At 35.9% G+C, this 23,580-nt stretch overlaps 1 protein-coding gene across 2 annotated transcripts in view; it reads right to left on the bottom strand.

Annotated features, from left to right (window-relative positions):
- LOC111153260 (unc-13 homolog C) overlaps positions 1-23,580 on the bottom strand; it is a 574,799-nt gene that overhangs the window by 344,805 nt on the left and 206,414 nt on the right. For both annotated transcript variants that reach the window (XM_022512170.1, XM_022512169.1), the window contains 3 exons: positions 15,958-16,177; positions 4,711-4,938; positions 3,606-3,747 (listed from right to left, as the gene is read on the bottom strand). In XM_022512170.1, coding sequence (XP_022367878.1) covers positions 3,606-3,747; positions 4,711-4,938; positions 15,958-16,177 — 590 coding nt within the window. The remainder of the gene's footprint in view (positions 1-3,605; positions 3,748-4,710; positions 4,939-15,957; positions 16,178-23,580) is intronic.

The following is a 23,580-nucleotide window of genomic DNA, read 5'->3' as shown; positions in this document are numbered from 1 at the left end:
GAAGATGCAGTCCATATACAAAATGGAGTTTTATGCCTCCATCAGAAAGGATGAATAGCCAAATCTGTATCAACATGGATGAGACTGGAAGAGATTATGCTGAGTGAAATAAGTCAAGCAGAGAGAGTCAATTATCATATGGTTTCGCTTATTTGTGGAGCATAAGAAATAATATGAAGGACATGGGGAGATGGAGAGGAGAAGGGACTTGGGGGAAATCGGAGGGGGAGACAAACCATGAGAGACTATGGACTCTGAAAAATAGTCTGAGGGTTTTGGAGGGGAGGGGGACGGGGGGTTGGGTGAAGCCTGGTGGTGGGTATTATGGAGGGCACGTATTGCATGGAACACTGGATGTGGTACATAAACAATGAATTCTGAAACACTGAAAAGAAGTTAAAAAAATAAATAAAAATTTAAAAAAAGAAAAAGAAAAATACAGTGGCTTGGATTAATAATAGATTAGACATGACCAAAGAAAAGGTGAGCAAATGTAAACACATAGCAATAAAAATAATCCAAAGTGAAACACAGAAGAAAAGGAAAGAGAGAGAGAAAGAGAAAAGATAAACTCTCCATCAGTGGTTGTGGGACAACTTCAGAAGGCCTAATGTATTTTATAAGGGGAATCTCCAAAAGGCAGAGGGAGAAAAAATGTTTACAGAAATAGCCAAAATGTTTGCAAGTTTGAAGAAAACTGAAGACTCACAGTCCCAATTGATTTAATAAACCCCATGCACCAAAAATATAAAGAAAACCACATCATGGTACAACACTACCATATTGTGCAACCGAGTAAAGAAACTGTGATCTTTTAATAGCAACTCAGGAGGAAAAAGACATGCACAGAGGAGCAAAGATGAGGGCAACAATGGCTTTCTCACCAAGAATAAGAAAAGCATGTAAACACGAAGATGATGGAAAAATATCTTCCAAGTTTTTTTTGTTTTTTTAATGGCATTCAGAATCCTATGAGCAACCCAAAAATGCAGTAAACGCATTAGACAAACTACAACATCTGTTTCTGATCAAAACTCTCCGCATATCAGAAACAGAGGATGACTGCCTCAGCTGCATAAAGGGCATCTACAAAGAGCCTAAAAAAACAATGTGTTCTGTCTGAGACTGAGAACAAGGCCAGGAGATGCACTTGTGTCACTTCTTCTTGGTATCATATCAGAAATCTTAGCCAGAGCAATAAGGCAATCAAAATTGTATCAGGTTTCTTTTTGTGTGAAGAAGGACAGCAGATTCTAAAACTCATTTGGAAATAATTCAAAGGCTCTAAGATAGATAACTGAAAAAATTAAAAGTTGGAGGACTGACACTGATTTTAAGACTGATTTTAAAGTAAAACTGCAGTAATCTATGCTGTGTAGTACTGGCATACAGATGGATAAACAGGTAAATAGAACAGAACAATCTAGAAATGGATCAACATATCCAGGGATGCGTGAATTTTATTAAAGGTGCAAAAGCCATTTAGTAAAGAAATGATGGTGCTTTCAAAAAATGGTGCAGGAACCACTGGATATCCATATGCAAAATAATGAACTTAGGTCTATAACTTCTACCACATTAGAAAATTACCTCAAAAATGTATGATGGACCTAAATGTAAAATATAAAACTATAAAAAAAAAAAACTTGCACAAATACAAAATAGAAAAACAGTAAAAATGAGCAAACTAAAAACTTAATGAAAAAAGATACATGGACAGCACATGAAAGATGCTTGAAACCACTAGTCATCAGAGAAGTGCAAAATACAACCACCATAAGATACCACTACACTACACATATAGAAGGATTGCAAAAATCTAAAAGACTGACCTTACAAAGTGTTAGAAGGGTGTAACGACCTGGAGCTCCCATACATTGGTGATGGAAATTTAAAATGGTATAACCACTTGGAAAATTTATCTTAAATTTTAAAAATTAAAAATTACATATATTCATAATAGATGTCCCATCTATTCAACTCTAGATATTTATTCAAGAGAAATGCATATAAATATTTGTATAGACATAGTTTACAAGTTTCCAGCTTTATTTTTTTTCAAACGGCTTTATTTTTAATAGCTAAAAACTAGAAACAAACCAAATGCCCCTCAAAAGGTGAATGCATAAATAAACTTTGATATTTTATTACAATGAAATGCTATGCAGCAAGAAAAAGAAACGGTCTTTTGCTGAATCCTACAACATTGATGGATTTCAAAATAATTACACTGAGTCAATCAAACCCTACAAAAGAATGCATAATACATGCTCTATAAAAAAGTCACAAAATGCAAAATGCAGAGCATTCTATAGCCTCATAAAGGAGACCAGTGATTGCCTTGCCATGGAGGGAGTTAAGGAGGGACAGTTTTCCTGGAGCATGAATATGGGGCGAGATATATGTTCATCATATTGTCTGTGGTGATGGCTTCATTGAGGTATATGCAAGTCAAAACTTAACAAACAGTACACTTTAAATATGTAGACTTACATTTTGCCAATTTTACTTCGATAAACCTGATTTTAAATTTTCAAACTTACAGCTTCTCCTGAGAATCTGTGGGCTCTAGCTTCATTACATCTGCATGAATACGCGGCCATTGAGGCTGGATTTTTCCAAGTCGCTTGCTTGACGTTTGCCATAGTCCTGTCCTTTCTTTGTTGCCCTTATCCTGCTTGATTCATTTATTTGACTGGTTTAGAGATTTGGATTTATGACTACCAATGGATTTCTTGTCTTCGGTTAACAAACAAATGGAGGCTAAAATAGTTTCTTCCATCAGTGAAGAGGGAGGAACTATCCAAACTCATTCTATGGCATCCCGTTATTTGGTCCCAACTGATTTCCCAAACCTAGTTCTGAACACACTCTTCATCAGCCCATACAAACAAAAGCGCTCTATTTCTTATTCACTATTGCCTACATCTCCAAACAAGCTGTATATTTTGGGTTTGCTCACTTGGTATGTTAATAAGATCCTTGTTTACACCATCAGCATAGAAAGGAGGGAAGAAAAAGAAAGGACTCAGGGTTTGGAATTTTCATTTCTATCAAATGCCAATTGGAAAGTCATCTTTTGTCTTTAGAAAGAAAAGAACTTATGCCAGAAAAATAATTTCTTACCTTTTGGTACAAATATAAGAGGCTTTAAAAATAAATGACCTCTTAGAAAATGAGAGGCTGTAAAAGTTATCATCAACCATTTCATCATGGTGTAGGTGTGATGGGTCAGGTGATGCCCCAGATCTTTCTCCTGCCCTTAGTCCTAAATCATTGGACGTGAGGATATTGCTGAATCAAGTCAGTAAATTCGAAGTTATGTTAGGTCAACTCAAGTTACAGATCATATCTTAATGTTTTTTCCCCCTATACAGTCACCCCAACCATGTCACCCTTTGTTTGAAAAATTCTTTTTATTCACTTTCTTCCAAAGATAAAGAATAATAAATGTATTAAGTGACTTCATAATATTAATTTCACTTTTGATAATTTCTGCTTAGTATTAAATATGAGATAATTACTGCTTCTATATTTTGCATGCCTGTATTAAATTTATTCCCAAATATATCAATACTTGTAATAGTTTCACATGATATACTTACAAATAAAACTTCTCATCCCATACTGGATTCAAATTTCCAAAAATGGTTTTGGTTCTTCTTTTGTTCTTTCCCACTTGAACAGTAACATATGGGTCACTCGACCCTGTTTTGTCTTTTGCCTGTAAGCCTTGTGCCGAAACCACTGAAATATATAAAAATAAACATTTTAATATAAAGATTTCCTCAAACAAACAAACAAAAATGGTAACGAAGGGCAGCTCTTCTAACACTTTGCACACTGGGTTTGTGGATACATTCCCACTGCTTTTATTGTCATGAACATTAGGACTTTAAAAATATTTAATGAAAGAGTGAAAACACTGAGTATTAAAACCTTCCTTGAATAAATATTTTCTTTTGCCTGTAATGAGTAGCAGCTATACACATATACTGCCCTATTCACACCAGCTATATAATTATATACACGTTACTATATATATGTATAGAGAAATAAAGATGCACATACAATATGCCCAAAGTTATCCAACATAATTCAAAGGTCTGTGATTTAAAATGTATTTCTAATTGCGAGTTTGCTGTCACTACTGAACAACTCAACCTAGTTAAAAAAAAAAAAAGGCATCTTTATTTTATCATGTAAGTACCATATGAGTAAGTTAAGAGGCTTAGTTAATGTTTATCTAGTTATAGGCAACTTCAGAAGTTCATATTACCAGACATCACTAAGCTCAAACTGCCTTGATGCGAGGATCAAATGTTTGAGGGGTACTGATCAAGAATTAAATGAAATGATGTGTGTTTTCTTATTAAGAAAAACTGGCTAAAGAGATTTTTAGCTACTCTTGTAATTTATCAGTGGCAGGCAGCTACAAAGCTAATCTCTTGTAAATTGCAGGATATTGATGAGTATATTGTAAAAGAGAAACTTCTTCCTCTAGAAGAGCTTTTGATTAGAACAACAGACTGCAATTACTTCAATTATCTAGGACATACTTTAGCAATTTCAAGTACAGACTATACTTCTTATCAATATTGACAAGACTGGAAAATTCTACTTATTTTACCTATAATTTTCATTAGCAGTGATTTCTAAAACATATAAAAATCTCAGTGCAGAATAAAAATTTTAAAGAAGACTTTTTACCTGTAATGGTAATTTTAGCTGACCACTTAGATGTCCCATCTAGTACACTCTGCTTGGCCGCTTTTGTGTACTGCACAAAATCTTCTTTAGAAATCTGAAACATTTCCTGAATGACTTCAAACACCTCTGGCCTGTTTTTCTCCCTAATCTTCATTCTTTCTTTCATAGCCATAATAATGGTCTGAGTCTTGTCTTCAGCACCATGCTTAGAACTCTTTTCTGCTGCTCCTATAATGGAAAAATCAATTGTAACATAAATGCACATAAAGTTACTTTTGGATGGCCCGAGAGAGGGAGAGAAAGAAGAAACAGGAGGATGAATAAATGGTTTCATTCTGAGGAGTCAGGGTACCTACTTCACGGAACAGCAGGACAAGATAAATGCTGCTGGACAAAATATCTAGGCTGAGATTCAGAACCAGCCTTTGTGTTAGTGGCAAGTAAATGGACTTCCATCATTCCCAGCTTTTTCAGTTGTATTATTTAATTAAATCAGGGGTTGAACAAAATGAGTGGTTTGAATTTGCAAAGAACAAAAAGAATGCACAAGTCAAATATGGTATATACCACATGCCAGACAAAACTGAGAAACAGGATATAGAGGGCAAATGTTTCCCCAAATTCAGTATTTCAAATACTTGTGTTCAAAGTGTTTGATTATTTCTAATGATGGAATTCATCATGATTAAGTGTTTAAATTCTTCATGTAAAATAAATACCACCATTGGTAAGATTTTACTTGGAATTACAGAGATTGTGCTGTTTAAAAAGGATTTGGAAACCATGTAAGTACATGATGGATCACAGGCCCGAACTCTCATTTTGTGATATGGCCATTGTTTTCAATAGGCTAAATTCTTTCTACTCAAAACCCTTTTTGATTTCCAGGATTTTTTGTTTGTTTGTTTGTTTGTTTGTTTATGATTGGTCTCAACTTTCCGGGTATTTTTGTTTTTAACACTAATCCTTTTGGCAATGAAAGATTTCCAAAAGTCCATTCTTGGATCCCTCACCTTCCCTAGGCACCCGCCAGGTATTTTCAAGGCTCTGCGTGGCCTCTGGGTTATGCAACATTCCATGACAAGTTAACAATGAACCATGATTCCAACTCTCATAGTTCCTTAGTGAGTTTGAAATGAGAAAGCAAAACCCCAAGGACCAGCGTTGCAGGAGCAGCCACTGCTGATACCCAATATTTTTGGGTGCCAAACAAAGATGATGTAATGAAAAGAATAAAAAACAAAACTCAGTAACAGATCCAATTTTCATCTACATGACCGTATCACCCAACTTACAATTTTTTGAAATATATCTCTGAAATAACCACATTAATATCTGGTAGAATGTTTAGAGGTTAAATGAGAGAATTTATCTGCATGATTTCTACCACAAAGGATAGCCTTATTAATGTTCTTTGAGTCTAAGTCTTTGAATGTTAAGTCTAAGACAAAGAGGAAAAGGTCAGCTGTTAGCTTTCCTTGTAATAAATTCATATTTAACAGCAGTACTTAAGTGAAAATCTTGATTTATTTGAAAGTATGACATTTGTTTCCCGAAGTGGAAAAAACACATTCATAATAACCAAGGTGTAATTAAAGAAAGTTAAAGGGATGAATATTCTAATAATTCTAGAATATTCTAATATTCTAGATATTAATAGTTATCTAATAATTCTAGAATATTCTAATATTCTAATAATAAAGAGCAGATTCCCTGTCTTTATCTTAAAACAACAACAAAACAAAAGCAAGAAAAAAAAAACTTTGAGAACTTAAATCACATTAAAAAAAAAGAAAATAATACAAAGAATAAATGCATTACATTTAAGAGAACTTGAAAATACATTCCAAATGCCCTAGTCTTCTGTTAAAACAGGCCATAGAAAACCTACGCATTTGTAAATTACATATCCTTAAACAATTCAGCATGTTTATAATTTAGCGTCAATGGTTTGACTGCGCATCCTTAATTCTTATACAATAAACCTAGCTCAGGCTCCACTGAATAATCCCCAGCTAGCCAATAGGCATATTTTACTTCAAGTACTGAAATAATCATTAAATAGAAAGAGCAGTGTTGCCTTGAAAAGATTATTGCAAGATTCAAAGTGCCCCAAAACTTGAGTAGGTGACAGCCATCCTAAGAATGAATGTTCAAAAGGTGAGAAGTGCCATAAGATGTAATTCTCCCCCAAATTTCTAAGTAACTATTACTGTTTCAGCTCTTAGTGCTCTCAAAGGCTACAGGGAGGAAAAAAAAAAAAGTCCTTGAGAGTTAAAGTCCTTTGGATTATTTTTCTAAATTCAGGAAGAGCTAGCAGATGGCCACCCACATAATAATACTCATTCACGTAATCACTATCAAATTCAGGTAGAATATACTAAAGGTAGAATATACTAAAAATTTTTTACCTAAAGGAATCCAATCTCTGTACTTAACAACAGCATCCTGAATTTTTTGAATGAGTTAATTAAGAAAGCATGACTATTAGCTGTGAAATCTTTCACCAATGCCCTTGATGTTGGAGTAGAAAACTCTTAATTTGTGGACAAAAGGAAAACCCCCAACTGCAAAACCACTATTCTGGGGAGAGCAGGTTAACAGAGGCTCATGTTTAAACCTCTCATCTGTTATTTCTAGAAAAAGATATGTGGCATTTTAAAAGTTCTACTTTTACATGTTTTGATCTGAGGGAAATGATTCCACTTAAATCTATGTAGTTTGGAGATACAGAGAAAAATCTGTAATTAATTTTTGTCACCGATCTACAAGCACTTTCCACTGCCTATTGTTTATCGAACCCGATTTTCCTAATGAAACTATTTCTGAGATGGCTGCAATTTGCCATGAATTTCCAACCCTTTGGGTTTGTTATTTTCCTTCAGGTTTGGTCTGTTTATCTCAAAGTCACCAGAGATAAACTTAAATTTGCATTTATATGACTCTTCCTTCAAAGTGTACGGCAGAAGATCTAGTAGCTTCACTGAAATACAGTGAGTAATATGTCAATCAGGGATCAACAATAAATGAGATCAAAAGAGATAATGTACACTGAAAGCACTTTGTAAAATGTAATACATTATCCAAATGGAATGTATCACTGTTACTTTTAAAAATGCTTAATTGACAGATCAGAGGATACAATTATGCACAACAAAATTCATCCTTGCAAGAGATACAAGAGAATTCATTTGTAAACAGAGGCAAACTTAGCTAACACGGTCCCTTTCTACATATTTTAATGGGAAGACCACTAAATCGGAACCCTCACTTTTTCTGTAATTTTTGTTTTTTTACCCAAAACATATAAATTTCATGTGAAATTCACAATTTCACCACCTTTGCATGGCAATTTATGATTTTAGTGTTTGAGATTGTTATCTATATACATCTAACAGCTGCAATAGTCTCTCTTGGTCTCAATCTCTTTCTTGTTTTTCTCAAAAGCAATTCCAAAAATTTCTATTTTCTTCAAGTCTCTGCCTCACCCCATTAACCTCCATTCTCAGCATATGATCTTATCTCTTCCTTAACAGGGATAGAGTTTCCCTAACTTACTGGCACATTTTCTCCCCTCCCTCATGGAAGAAGACAAGCAAGCAAAACCAAATAGTAACAACAACAAAACCAAACCTTACCTGAAATATTAGCAGATTTCTATGGTATAAAATATTCCTAACATGGCTTATTTCAAGAAACTGCCTTGCAAATTCTTAAACATTTATCAATCACCACTGGCTCAGACGCCTGTAACTCCATGTAGCTTAACCGTGAGCCTGTAAGGCCAACTTCAACTAAATGTGTATTCTAAGTCTCAAGCATGTCTTTAGAAAACAGGATGCATTCAACAAAAAGAGAAGATAAGGGGCGCCTGGGTGGCTCAGTGGGTTAAGCCTCTGCCTTCAGCTCAGGTCATGATCTCAGGGTCCTGGGATCGAGTCCCGCATCGGGCTCTCTGCTCAGCAGGGAGCCTGCTTCCCTCTCTCTCTCTCTCTCTCTCTCTCTGCCTGCCTCTCCATCTACTTGTGATCTCTCTGTCAAATAAATAAATAAAATCTTTAAAAAAAAAAGAGAAGATAAAATATTTCCTGGGAAACCTAAAACAAAATTATTGTCATATTTGAGTATTTAATTTGGCTCTGGGTTCAATTTTATGTCTTAGGAACTTTTTGTATGCTCTCACCCTAAGGCCACAATCCTGGAAAAAATGAAAATAAATTCAGTGTAAAATGATACACACGTTGTGGAGTCTTATGAAAAGACAAAATAGGGGCACCTGAGTGACTCAGTCATTAAGCGTCTGCCTTTGGCTCAGGTCATGATCCCAGGGTCCAGGGTTTGAGCCCTGGTGGGGCTTCCTGCTTTTCGGAAAGCTTGCTTCTCCCTCTCCCACCTCCACTTCCCCTGCTTGTGTTACCTCTCACACTGTTTCTCTCTGTGTCAAATAAATGAAACTCTCAAAGGAAAAAAAAAAGATAATATATACTGGGCACAGGTTTGGAATTTTCAGAAAACAAAGGCTACGCCCATCATTAGAAAGCAGAAACTGGTTGGTTTACATATATCATGCACTTAGAGTCAGCATAAAACAAGGACATAAGTCCAAATATGAAAGGCAAGAAATACATCGAGAAAATCACTTTTCAATAAGGCAAAGGAGCACAGTGGTTCATGATGCTTTGCGAATACTAGAAGGTGACAGTCCTGTGTGACTCCTAAGTTGCCACTTACTAACCATCTGAAATTGGGCTACTTTATCTCTGTAAACCTTAGTTTTCTCATCTGAAAAAACAAAGGAAATAATAGCAGCATTTTCTTAACAGAGTCACTTTAAGGATTAAATGAGATAATATATAAAAGTTTCAATACTAATAATTGAGCAAGTATAAAGTCTAGATGTCACAAGGTGAAGAAACAAGCACTTACTAAAGAATTTTACATTAATATGGAATTTGGGGATTTTAGCTTTAAGATTACTTGACCTGTTGAGTGCTGTGAAGTGTGTAAACCTGGTGATTCACAGACCTGTACCCCTGGGGCTAATAATACATTATATGTTTTTAAAAAAAGGATTACTTGACCTGTAAAGCAACTCCTTGGGGCCCTGGATGGCTCAATGGATTAAACCTCTGCCTTTGGCTCAGGTCATGATCTCAGGATGCTGGTATTGAGCCCCACATTGGGCTCTCTAATTAGCAGCGAGCCTGCTTCCCCCCCTCTCTCTGCCTGCCTCTCTGCCTGCTTGTGATCTCTCTGTCAAATAAATAAAATCTTTTTTTTTTTAAAGCAACTCCTTAAAAGCCCTCCCCACAAACAATGCCACACCCGATATCTGCCACGTGCTTAATGCTCTAGAACTACTTGCAATGGGAGCCAATGAAGTATTTGAAGATTTAAGAAAATAAAATCCAGGGGTGGCAGGGTGGCTCAGTTGGTTAAGGATTTGCCTTTAGCCCAAGTCTTGATCCCATGGTCCTGAGATCAAGCCCCATCAGGCTTCCTGCTCAGCTCCCCCTGCTTGTCCTCTTTATTTCTCTTTCACTCTCTCTCTCCCCTCTATCAAATAAATAAATAAAATCTTTAAAAAAAAATAGTTCAAAGAAACCAGAAGAAATTATTATAATATTATTTTAATTTTTCATATCCATAAATGCATTTGAGGCTGGTGAAACCAGAGGAGGTAGGTAGTTGATATGCATGGAAAGGTCTGATATTAAGGCTTTCTCCTTGTAGGAGTCTCTAGCCTAAGAAACTTTATTGCTTTTCTTTCCTTTCCACATAAAATCCTATAGGTGGCCCCGCTCTTGGTGCCTCTGTTTTTCTTTCTCATGACATCATGTAGGTGGGCATGTAGCTGGCATTTTTTACCTCTTCCTTTTAGTTGCTTTACAGTCAAGATCATCTTAACCCTCCCCTTCTAACATGTCTTCAGTCTTTCCCAGGAGCAGACCTACAACTCCCATCTTCAAATCACCTGTCTCCTTTGTCTTATACAATCAAAGATACACACTCCACACAATTTCTGGAACACAACAAAGAATTGACATTTAACAGAAGGATAATCAGAGGGTCACAGTCCTAGCATAGCATCACCTCCTATTCTCGTAGGTGTCCCCATCACTGACAGTAGGAGAATGTGGGCGGGGAGCCCCCTTACAAGGAACTGCCACCTTCTCTAAAGTAATTTTACTTTTGTTAGCTTGGGTCCAAAACCAAAAGTCAACCTTTCTTCACTGCCCACCTCTACCATATTTAATCATCCCATTATTGGTAAATGCAAACTTTGAGAACAAGTTCAGAAATATTTGCATATTAAAAGATGATGAAACCAGGAATGTATTCTCAAAATTGGTTGTCAAAGCTACAGCATTCTTTAGATACTAACTTCTGTGCTCGCTTTGGCAGCACATATACTAAAATTAGATACTAACTTCCTTGAAATTTCTCAATTATCTCAGAGTCAAAAATTGTATAGATGAGGGGAAAACTAATTTTAACAAAAGAAAAAAGAGTGCTCGATTTCAAAAGTATTTTTACTATGTAAGGAAATAAATCAAAGGAGAGATGGAAAGAGGAAAGATCTTTTTTGTTCTTATCACTTTTCACAACAGGTTTTTTTTTTTTTAACAAGATAAAAGAAAATAAAATTTTAAGCACAAGATTTTTTTCTATCTCTCTTTTCTTAACCAGCCTCTGAATGGAAGTGGGCTGACATGACTAGTTCACAGTGTTATTGGAAGCTAGCCTGGCATTAACAGGTCACACTGTTCTCCTATTGGACGTGAGCAAACTCACAGGACACCAACTTCACATGATCTGTGTGACCATGACCATGTTGATATGAGACAAACAAGGCCATCTTATAAGTTTGTCTAACCACAAATGAAAACAAACCATAAAATACCAAACAACCCCTCTCCTAACTAATGAGTGACCATTATTTCTTTGCTAAGTACAGCTATTTGCCTCACTCTTGTCCTTCCTCCTGGTAGATAAGAATTTCTTTAACCTACACAATCATAAATTTTCCTCACTTTCAGACCAACCTCTGCTTTCTAACACCATCTTACTGAGATGCCCCATGGTTTATCCTGCTGTATATTCTCCTTTGTAGCAATAGATAATAAACTGAACTTATAAAACTACAGATGCATTACCTCACTCCAGTCAGAATGGCTAAAATTAACAACACAGGAAATAACAAGTGTTGGTGAGGATGTGAAGAAAGGGGAATCCTCTTATGCTGCTGGTAGGAATGCAAGCTGGTGCAGCCACTCTGGAACAGTATGGAGGTTCCTCAAAAAGTTAAAAATAGAGCTAAACTATGACCCAGTAATTGCACTACTGGGTATTTACCCAAAAGATACAAACATAGTTATCGAAGGGGCACCTGTACCCCAAGGCTTATAGCAGCAATGTCCACAATAGCCAAACTATGCAAAGAGTACAGATGTCCATCGACAGATGAATGAATAAAGAAGATGTGGTTTATATATACAATGGACTATTATTCAGCCATTAAAAAAATTAAATCTTGCCATTTGCAAGGACTAGAGGGTATAATGCTAAGGGAGATAAGTCAATCAGAGAAAGCCAATTATTATACAGTTTCACTCATTTGTGGAATTTAAGAAACAAAACAAAGGATCATAGTGAAGGGAGGGAAAATAAAATAAGACAAAATCAGAGAGGGAGACAAACCATAACAGACTCTTAATCACAGGGAACAAATGAGGTTGGTGGAGGGGAGGTAGATGGGGGGATGAGGCAACCGGGTGATGGGCATTAAGAAGGGCACATGATGTAATGAGCCCTGGGTGTTACAGACAACTGATGAATCACGGGACTCTACCTCTGAAACTAGTAATATACTAATGTTAATTAAATTCAAATTAAATGAAATAATAAAATACTACATATACAAATACTACATAAAAATACTATAAACGTGTTTTCAGTGGTCTTTAGCTAAGGGGCATTAAAAGTATTAAAAGAAAAGAAAGGTTTTGAAAAATTCAAGTAGCAGCAGGATTAGCAACCAGATCTTTCTCAAGTAACTGAGGACTATGAAATCTAGATATGGATATAAAGATATCCATTGCTTACTGATGTTGAATACCTGTATGGTGTCAGGTATGACATACTCATCATTTTTGTCCCTCTACAGCAGCCTACCCTAAACCTGAAGATTTATTATTAGTTTATTAGTTTATTCCTTAAGATTAAGAAAATGGCCATTGTATTATAATAACTCAACCATTGATTCCATTTTTACCCAAATTAACTTATTAGATGATCTTCTCCTTAATGTTGTTGAAAAGTCAATACAGTAGGTATACTGTGATAGGGATATACTCAAGCTCAGTGGGTTGGCCATAGAGGACAGGACTTGAGTCATCATCATGATGTGAGGCCAACATCTGGGCAGCATAATTTGCCTAAAAGTCAGGGATACTGCATGGGAGAGTGGGAAAGAACCATAAATAAAATTCCTGAAATTGCCATTTTTTTCCCCTAATACAAGCTTTGCATATTTCTTTATAAATTAGGTCAGAACACTACGCTGGGTGTTCAGAGATATGGGATCTAACTTTATGTAAGATATCTATTTTGATATCTATTTTGATTCTTTTTGACAAGAAACTGGATTATGTGAACTCAGTAAAATCAGTAGATTGGGTTCTCCAATCCACTGAACTCAAAGGCTACCTTAAAAATCTGTGATTTTACAAAAGAATGGTCTTTAAACCACTACATGTTATTTCGAACTGCAGTTCTCATGCCCTCATTTGTTGCTTAACCAACACTTATTAAGCATCTGATTATGCTACAACATGTGCTAAATTCTGGAGAAATAAAGAGAACAATTCTTGTTTTTATTCTGTGTGTGGTTGTTTGTATGTGTCTATGTTGTCAGACTGCAAAGTCTTCAGAAAAAGATTAGCAAAATAATAAACGTTCTAAAAACCCGAAGACTCTGATTTGAAAAAGACAAGTATTTGAAAAACTGTCATAGGAAGTCCATTTATTAAATATTTTCTCTAGTGATAAGATTAAAGGGTAGAAGTTTAAAGAATATAAGTTATTAGGAAGCGGGGCTTTGTTCAAGCTGTTAATTTACACATTGCAATTTTCTAATGATGAATTAAGCTCCTGACAATGTCTACATTTTTCTTAGAAGTGTTCAAATAGACTGACCATTTTGAGAAAGAAATCAGAGAACCTCCTCATTTTCGCAGGAGGCTGGCTACATTAGCTAGACTTCCCACACTGATTTCCCACTTTCTTATTCTCTCCTTTTCTTCCATTGTAGACATAGGTGGAAGTCTTTTACACAAGGGGTGTCACAATTAAAAGTTTCTTGCTTAAAGCAATGAAAAGAGAAATTTCTTAAAGTATTATTGATTCTGTAGAGTCAATTTCAAATTTTACTGATAGCTATTGTGCAAATTGGTATAGTTGAATTCATATATTTGCAAAGCCTCTTTCTGTTCAATGCAAGGTGGATTTTAGGAAAACAGTAGAAAGGTATTACTAAAGAAAATACTCTCTTCCTGGGGCACTCACACCTACCCTCGTTTTTCTCAACTATTTTTGATTCTTTCAATTTATATGTGCATTTTAATGAATAACCTCGAAGAAAATGTTGCCTAATTTAGCCAATATCCATCAATGTATCTTAAGAAACAGAATATAAAAATGTTTCCAAAGTCTAATGAATGTGTGACATCTTTATTCTCTAAAACACTGAGAGAAGAATCAGCTCATTTCTGAAGTATAATCTACATCACTTTTTTTTCCTTAATGGATTCAAGCCATTTGTTTTTAGATGGCAATATTTTTCTGTTTTTTTCAAATGTCACTGCCCTAATACGCTAATTTCTTAAAATGCCTGTTTACAATTCATTTTTTAAATATGTAGAATTCTAATCGGATTATGAGATTATGCAAGTTAGCTCCATAGTATTGAATCAATCCCCCTTCCTTTTAAGCAGTTATTCCAAAAAATACTTTTTATTTTTCAAAGAGACACTACCCATTTTGGAAAAACAAAACAAAACAAAACATTCATTACCATTAGTAGCCTCCATGTGATCTGATAGTGTAGGGAGAATACTAATAAAGTAGAGAAAACTGTAGAATGTGCATGACTTAATACAAAACCAGCTGTGACAGCATTTATGATTTAATCTTTATTTTGACATTTTCCTCTGATCCCCCTCAATTTTAGGCAACCCATGGATGTTACACATTCACTGTAACATGTGATATGATACACATTCACTGTATTCATATGAACAATAAACAGAGGGGACAATGTTTACACGTAAAGAAAGGTTTACAAATGAAAGTCCCTGTTTAAATAGATTTCATTGGCAGTATTTTTGTTTTGTTTTGGTTTTTGGTTTTGTTTTCTATAGTAATTTAAGGGTTGTAGCCACAACCAAATCAATGAAGCACTGAAAAGACAGTAATATGTATTTTAGATGGTGATGTTTTGGCATTTCTGGACCTAATCTAAAGCAGCAGTACAAAGAATTTTTCCTGGAAATGGAAAATTTAAGATAACTTGTCATAAAGGTCGAAGTGACATGTACCTATTCAGAAGTGTAAAAGGATGGGGGAAACCATTAATATTCATTGAGTATCTACTATGTGCCAGACTCTTAGCAGAGACTACTTCATTTAGTCTTCCTCATAACCCTCTGAGGTAAATTTTATTATTCTTGTTCATTTGGTGGAGAAAAATGAAGCCGTGAGAAGCTAAAAAACTTGCCCAAGGTCATATATATGGTTAGATGTGTCTTCGATATTTAAACACAAAACCTCCCAATTCCAAGAATATGACTCCTTCAGGCCAACTCCAAATAGGCTTGGGAAGGAGTTCAGATTGCTGTAATCACAAGGGTGTGCCTTAGCCCTTGTCTGAGGAAAATGATTTTACAGGGTCCCACTTTCCACACAGGGCTATTATGAGATGGAAGTGACCAAACAGATCATAAGTTGCTTTCAAGTTTTCTACTGGGCAGGTGTGCCATTGCTTTAAGGCATCTAAGTTAGCGCTCCGCACTATGGGAACAGATCGTCAAGGATATGACTTGATGGGTGGTTTGTGAATCTTTGTGTGATAGGAGGGTTGGGGGTTGGAATTACTGAAAAGCAGCAAGAGCTGAAGAGGTCTAATCTGAAAACATGGAGGATGAGGCAGGCTCTGCATATATATCTCGACCCTAACCAGGTACTCACTCTGCAAACAGTCAGCATTTAGGAGGTCCTGACACTTTTCATGGCACTTCACTCCACACTCCAAACACTTCATTCCTTGACGAGCAATGCCCCACAGGAGCCCTTCACACTCGTAACAGTAGGTGGGTGTTGTTGCCGTCCAGACTTCAAAGTTGTGGGGGGTAGTGGAGGACATGGGGTAGATCAGTGCCTGCAAAGTCTTCTTGAAGACATGTATTTTCTGTAAAGATAAGTTATAATGCCAGCCAAGTCAGTGGATTTGGAGAATTTCAGCACAAAATTATTTTATCACTTCTCCCTGAAAATACTATTTTGAAAGAGCCTCTTAGTTATTGACAAGCCATGATAGTAAGCACAGTAATTCTGCTCACTTATTCTTCTCTCAGCTTTCTAGGGCCCCAGTCAGTCATTTGCACACACAGAACTCCCTAATCTCCCAGATTAGACTGGGTTCTACTGTTGTGCAACTTCTTTCATAGCAGCAAGAAGCTCTAATTACTTGATAATACCCAAGTCCTGCTACATTGTGGACTCTACGAGGCCAAGGATGATATAGATCTCCTTGGGCTAAACTGGTTGTTGACAAAATTGTGAAGTAGATGGGAAGTAGATTCTCAAGGCTGACAGTATCCCTCCAAAAACACCCCACCCCTCTTTTGTATTCTACTAAGGCCTCTCATTCCTGACTCTGAACTCTCCCTGACACTTCCACCCTTCCCAGCCCCGAAGTATGCTCATTCTATAATTCCTTCTGTACGGGACTGCTTTCATTGCCTATCCTTTTGGAAGGAACTCATCAACTAATTCATAAGAGACCATTAGTAGGAGGTAAAGGCTAAAAGTGGAACTCTCCCATGGTAATGGTAATATTTTAAAGGGAGATAACTTTATAGCATATGGAAAGACTTTCAATGATAAGCCACTGGTGCAGTAGAAAAACACTGCATGAGTAGCCAGGCGACCTGGGTTCCCTAGCATAGGGCCAATCACATGACATTTCACATGGGTTTTTTCAGGCCATATTTACAACCAGTCTTCCAAATTTCTTTTCCTAATGTTTAACAGTGGTTATCATTGTCCCTGCCACATACTTGGGATACAACACATATTTTGTGGAGTGAATGTTCTGCCACTTAGGAATCTTATAATTCACAGAGAGACTTAGGTCTCTAAGGCTTACTTTCTTTCCCTACATATCTACCTACCTGCAGTATTATTTTGAAGATCAAATTGTATGATGGTAAGCAATGTATTATACAGATTTCAAAATACTAAATAAATACCAACTGTTAGTACTCATAGTAGATTTTCCAGAAACCACCACAGGTTGATAGGAAAGAGACTTGTCTGGATGAGTCCTTTTCTGTGTTTTTCTTATCTAACTATGTAGGTGACTTTTTTTTTTTTTTTTAAAGGTTTTATTTATTTGACAGAGAGAGAAAGAATGAGCTGGGGGAGAGGTAGAGGGAGAGTGCAAAGGGCAGACTCACTGTTGAGCTCAGAGCCCTCATGGGGCTCAATCCAAGGACTCTGAGATCATGATGTGACCTGAAGTCAGATGCTTAACCTACTGAGCCACCCAGGAATGCCTGCAGGTGACTTCCTGAAAGAAAGATTATCACTCTCTGAAGTTACATTTACAGGTAATTTCACACAGCTGCCTCATGCATAATGAATGAATATTTACAAAAATCCTGCAGGAGCCTAGCATTTACAAGAAACAATTTTGCATTAATAAATTAATGCAAAAAATGATAAATTTTGCTTTAATAATCCTTAAATCTAATTTCAAAATATCTTAAACCTCATTTCAGAGTATCTTCACAGTGTTGAAATGACCAATTTTCCACAATTTTTCAATTCCACGGTATAGTAACAGCATATTCCCCTTTCTTAGTACATTCCCCTCATTGTGTTTTTTCCCAGAATATGTTTGGTCATGGTACTGGAAGACTCCCTGCAGGGAGTTAAACTTCACCAAAACTTTTTCTAACTTTTAAACAGCAAGATCGAGCCTTGCTATTACATGAGTTTCTAGTCAAGACTTGCAACACTTCCTGTGAATCTACAGAGCAACAGTATGACCTAATACGGGAGTGGGAGACCCCCATATTAAGGTTTATAATACAACTGGATCCATCCTTTTCAATAAATACAGCCTAAGCCAAGTGAATCTTTCAGCTTCCTTTCATAACGAAGACGTCTTATCTTGCAAAAAATTATTCAGAGTTCTCTCAGAATTTAAACTATGTATTATTCATGGTTCCTTCCATTGTAATGCTTAGCGGAGTGGGTATCTTCAATATCATTAAAGTGAATTGAACAATTCTTGCCATAATAGATTTTCAATCAGTCATCCATGGACAGCTTCCTATTCTAACTGAGCTGAGGGGGTATGTGTGTGTAATGTAGCATTTTTAGTTTAGGTTAAAAAATAAGTAGGAAATTTAGTTATATTTGCAATCACATCAGGTAATTTGTCGTTTGTCTTAGTAGGGAGAAGTAATTTTAACCCAAAAGAACACCAGGTGGGAATAGTCTGCTAATGAACCCAAGAAAAGTAAAATATATATGAACTTAGAAAGCAGGGTTAGCTGAAAGGTTGTTCTGAATGTGAACTTATCCATATATTTCAGAATAAGTAAACGATTCATACATTTTCTCCAGGTCCCTATGTGTATATTTTCTTTTTATTGAATTCAAGGGATACGTAGTTGGCCTCCTTAGGTGTAATAAATATAAGAAATAGTTCCTAAAAAATTAAGCATGATAGAGAAAAACAAGAGAGTTCTGAATAGACAGCTGAGAAGTTTTCATTGAAATGTTTTGTTTGGTTGGGATTAAAGAGCCATGATCTACTTCATAAAAAGAGAGGGAAGCTAATTAAAAAAAAAAAAAAAAAGGAAATAGGGAAAATTTACTAGACAGCATAATGAAAATCAATTGAATGGGGCATTAAAATAAATATAACATTTAAAAGCTACGGACACTGGAGAAAATACTGGATAGCTCACTAGAGGGTATATATCCCCAGTCTTAAAGAAATGAAAATATGCATCTTTTTTATTTGTGATTTTTGGGATATTAGCATTGTCTATCAAAGCTGAAAATTACTCTAAAATAAATGACACATGGAGGGACGTCAGGTTGGCTCAGTCAGTTAAGTGTCTGACTCTTAGTTTTGGCTCAGATTGTGATCTCATGGCTCATGAGATCCAGCCCAGCACTGGGCTCTGCGTGGGGAGAGTGTGCTTGAGGATTCTCCCCTCTTGCCCCCATCGCATTTGTGCACACTCTCTCTCAAACAAGTAAACCTTTTTTAAAAAATGACATATGGCAACATTTCCTACTGAAGCGAAGTACAAGATGCAAGGATGGCACTTTAGAAACTCAGGAAGTGAGTAGTTAGGAAAGCATGTACAAATCTATCTCATAAGAAGGGATTCTTACTCTCAGGAAAATACTTCATCCTGAGGTAATGAGGTACTTTCCCAGCATTAAAATAAGACTACATCAAACCAGATTATAAGCAAGGACCAAGAGTGTGAGAGTTTTGTGGAATAAATTAAAAAAGATAGGGTAAGGAGCACTGAATAAAACAAAGGGGAAGAAATCAAGGGGAAACTCCAACATTAGCCACGGACCATAGAAAATGGGAATCTAATACCATTAGGAGTTGGATTGGAAGCAAAGAGATTTTTTTTTTAATGTAGTGCTTTTTACTAGAAAGATAACTAGTTGCAGTTAGTAGGATCCTAGCTGACACAAAAGGATGGGACTGGGTATGTAATCTAGAGAGGGTCTCTGGCCTAGGTAAACCAGAAGACAGGTGTGTAGAGACGGTGGTCCCAAGAACAAGCAGAGCCTTCATCTACTGGGATTTGGACTCAAAAACATAATGAATTCAGCAATATGGGAGAATTACTATAATCTATTTTAAAGGTTTCTAAAATTCTCCAATCTTCACAATAAACATATATACTTTCTAAAATACATTTTTTCTTTTTTTTTTATTATCCTTTCAATAATTATAGATCAAGCTGCATTTTACATCAGATAGGAGTCTCTTGTTTCTAAATGATACTGGTATTTTAGATGTGTATAGACATTCTATCTTTCCCCCCCTCTTTCAAGAATCACAAAGATTGTAAATCATGCTCAACACTTCACGGAAGTGACTTGCAAAATGAAATAATTCTTACTGGCAAAAAATAATCCTGTCTTTTTCCCACTCAAAATGAGAACAAAACAAACAAACAAAAATTTCATATGTCATTTTCCTCTCTAGTATGTATTTTCTAATTATAATAAAACACATGCTCACTGTAAAATTAATTTATACAACAAAAATTACACTAAAATTTTTATAAAGTTACTCAATTTAATTTCTCAAAGTTAGCCATGGTTCTTTTGTGATTTTTGTTTATTTATGAACAGAATATAAGACAACACAATTAGGAATAAAACTGATAAAACATCAGTTTTACATTACTGAAGTGATTGCAGAAAAAAGAAGTCAAATTTTATTTTGTGGAGACACTTTTATCTGTAGAAATGAGGTTAAGGAATGCTTTGACTCTGATAAGCCTCTTTAGCAAAGTACAGCTTACAGATTACAAAAGGTAAGATGCTTATATCCTGAGCAATTATTTTGTTAATAATTTATCCTCTAAGAAACTGGAATCTAAGATGAAAAGCTCTAATATGTCACTTTTTGAACAATAAGGACACAGGAAAAAAAGTGAATGCCTTTTCTGTTCATAACTATATAAGAAAATTAAAATGAGCCCCCAAAATGAAACAAGAAGGCATCTTGCCAAAGGTGATGACTAGTATTTTTAGACCATCAATATTCCAATCAACTAACTCTTAATACAACAGGAACAAAGCATGTTTGCCTCCATTTGCCATATATCTTTTCTCTTTTTCCTCTACTATGTTAGCCTGTGATACAACTAATGAAGTTGCATTTTTCTCATCATCCTCTGGTTTTTCCTCATGGGATTATGTGAACTATGACTTTCCCATACTCAAAAAAAAAAACAAAAAACAAAAAACCCACATTTTGATAATTACAAGAAAAAAACATGCTTCTTGCTTTGAAGCATTTTTCATGTACCTTGACATGCACTTTCTAGAAAAAACAAACAAAGAACCTAGGGGCATCTGGGGGGCTCAGCTGGTTCAGCATCAGGTCATGATCTCAGGGTCATGAGATCAAGGCCTGTGTCAGGCTCTGAGCTCAGCAGGGACTTTGCCTGAGATTATCTCTCCCTCTCCCTGTGCCTCTTCCCATGCTCAGACACTAAACAGATAGATAAACAAATTAACATCTTTTTAAAAAAATCTCCTTGCTGTCCTGTAGGTATCATTTTGCATTATTTCTGGACAAAAACATCAGAAAGATCTGCAGAACAAAGATTGGGTACAATGTGACCTTTGAAATTTGTTATAAACATGAAGACAGAACAATGGTATAATAAGTTCTTGAGTATAAAAACAGTTTAAGTTTGGGGCACCTGAGTGGCTCAGTCAGATGAGCATCCAACTCCTGATTTCAGGTCAGGTCACGATCTTGTGAGATCAAGCCCCACATCAGGCTACCCACTCAGTGGTGAGTCTGCATCTCTATCCCTAACCTCTACCTGTCTTCCTCTCCTCCTCCCTCCCCCCACCCCACAACTTGAGCTCTAAAATAAATATATATTAATCCTAAAAAAATAAAAGAGCTTAATTTCAGGTCCAATTTGCTCATGAGAGTAATCATCACATAAGACTGTAAAAGCTAAAGTTATTCAGGTAAAATTTTGTATCTGAAAACGTAAACAGAGACCAAAAGTTATTTGCCTATCTTTGGAAGAGCCTGAGTACTTTGTTTTTACTTATACAGTTTGTTAACAGACACTAATTATTACTGACCTAAGTAACTTGCTCAGTAAGTCCAAATAGAGAGAGTGAATAATGGTAAAGAAGATGATTCAGTAATTCAAGAAGAGTGCAATATAGAATATGCTTGTTATGATAGAAAACATGTTCTGGAAACAAATTAGGATAGATTTGTCATGTACTGTATGTGACACTTGTTCTCCAATTCAAACTTTAAATGAAAATGTGTATATAGGGCACCTGGGTGGCTCACTGGGTTAAAGCCTCTGCCTTTGGCTCAGGTCATGATCTCAGGGTCTTGGGATGGAGCCCCGCATTGGGCTCTCTGCTCAGCAGGGAGCCTGTTTCCACCTCTCTCTCTGTCTGCCTCTCCGCCTACTTGTAATCTGTCTGTCAAATAAATAAATAAGATCTTTAAAAATAATAAAACAAAATTTAAAAAATGAGCCAAGAATCTAAATAGACATTTTTTTCCCAAAAGACATACAGATGGCTAACAGACATATGAAAAGATGTCCAACATCGCAAGCCATCAGGGAATACTAATCTAAACTACAATGAGATATCACTTCCACCAGTCAAAATGGTTAGTATCAAAAACAAGAAATAACAAATGCTGGTGAGGATCTGGAGAAAGGGAACCATCATTCACTATTAGTAGAAATATAAGTTGGTGCAGCTACTGTGCACACAGTATGGAATTTCCTCAAAAAATTAAAAATAGGAGTACCATACAATCCGGTCATTCCACTATTGAGTGCTTACACAAAGAAAGTGAGAACGCTAATTGGGAAAAGATATATGCATCCTTATACTTATTGCAGCATTATTTAAATAGTCAAGATATGAAAGCAACCCATGTGTCCGTCCACAGATGAATGGACAAAGAAGGAATGGTGTACACACACACACACACACACACACTGGAATGTTACTTGTCCATAAAAAAGAATGAGATCTAGCCAATTGTGACACAAGAAAGGACTTAAACATCATTATGCTAAGTGAAATAAGTTGAAGAAAGACAAATAGCATACAATTTCACTCATATGTGGAATAAGCAAGCAGAGGAACAAAAAAAGAGAGACAAACCAAGAAACAGATTCTTGACTATAGAGAACAAATGTATGGTTACCAGAGGGTGGGGGTGGGTGGGTGCCGGGGAAGGAGGAAACAGGTCATAGGGATTAAGGAGGGTAGCTGCGGCAATGAGCAGTGGGTGTTGCATGGACGTGTTAAATCACCGTATTGTAAACCTGAAACCAAAATCATACTGCATGTTAACTGGAATTTAAACAAAAACTTTAAAAAAAAAACCAATAATGAAAAACAAATGAACATTCAAACAAACAAGACCCTTAAAGAGAATAAAATGGTAATTGCCAGAGTGGAAGTGAGTGGAGAGATGGGTGAAACAGATTAAGGGTATTAAGAAATACAAACTTCCAGTTTACAATAAATATATCAGAGATTTAAAAAAAATACAGCATAGGGAATATATTCAATAAATTGCAATAACATGTTTGGGAACAGATGGAGACTGCACTTAGCATGGTAAGTACTGAATAATGCATAGAATTATCAAATCAGTGCTAGACACCTGAAACTAATATAATGATGTTAATTATACTTCGGTAAAAGAAGTTGTATTTTCAGTAAACATTTAGGAAACATCCACATTAAAATCAATAGTATGGATCAATTTAATCCATTTGTTGAAGAAGAGGGAACATAAAA

The sequence above is a fragment of the Enhydra lutris genome, unplaced genomic scaffold (assembly GCF_002288905.1).
Source record: "Enhydra lutris kenyoni isolate GAN:26980312 unplaced genomic scaffold, ASM228890v2 scaffoldscaffold31, whole genome shotgun sequence".
Lineage (NCBI taxonomy): Eukaryota > Metazoa > Chordata > Mammalia > Carnivora > Mustelidae > Enhydra > Enhydra lutris.
The sequence above is the reverse complement of the archived record's forward strand: the minus strand, read 5'-3'. Positions and strand labels throughout refer to the sequence as shown.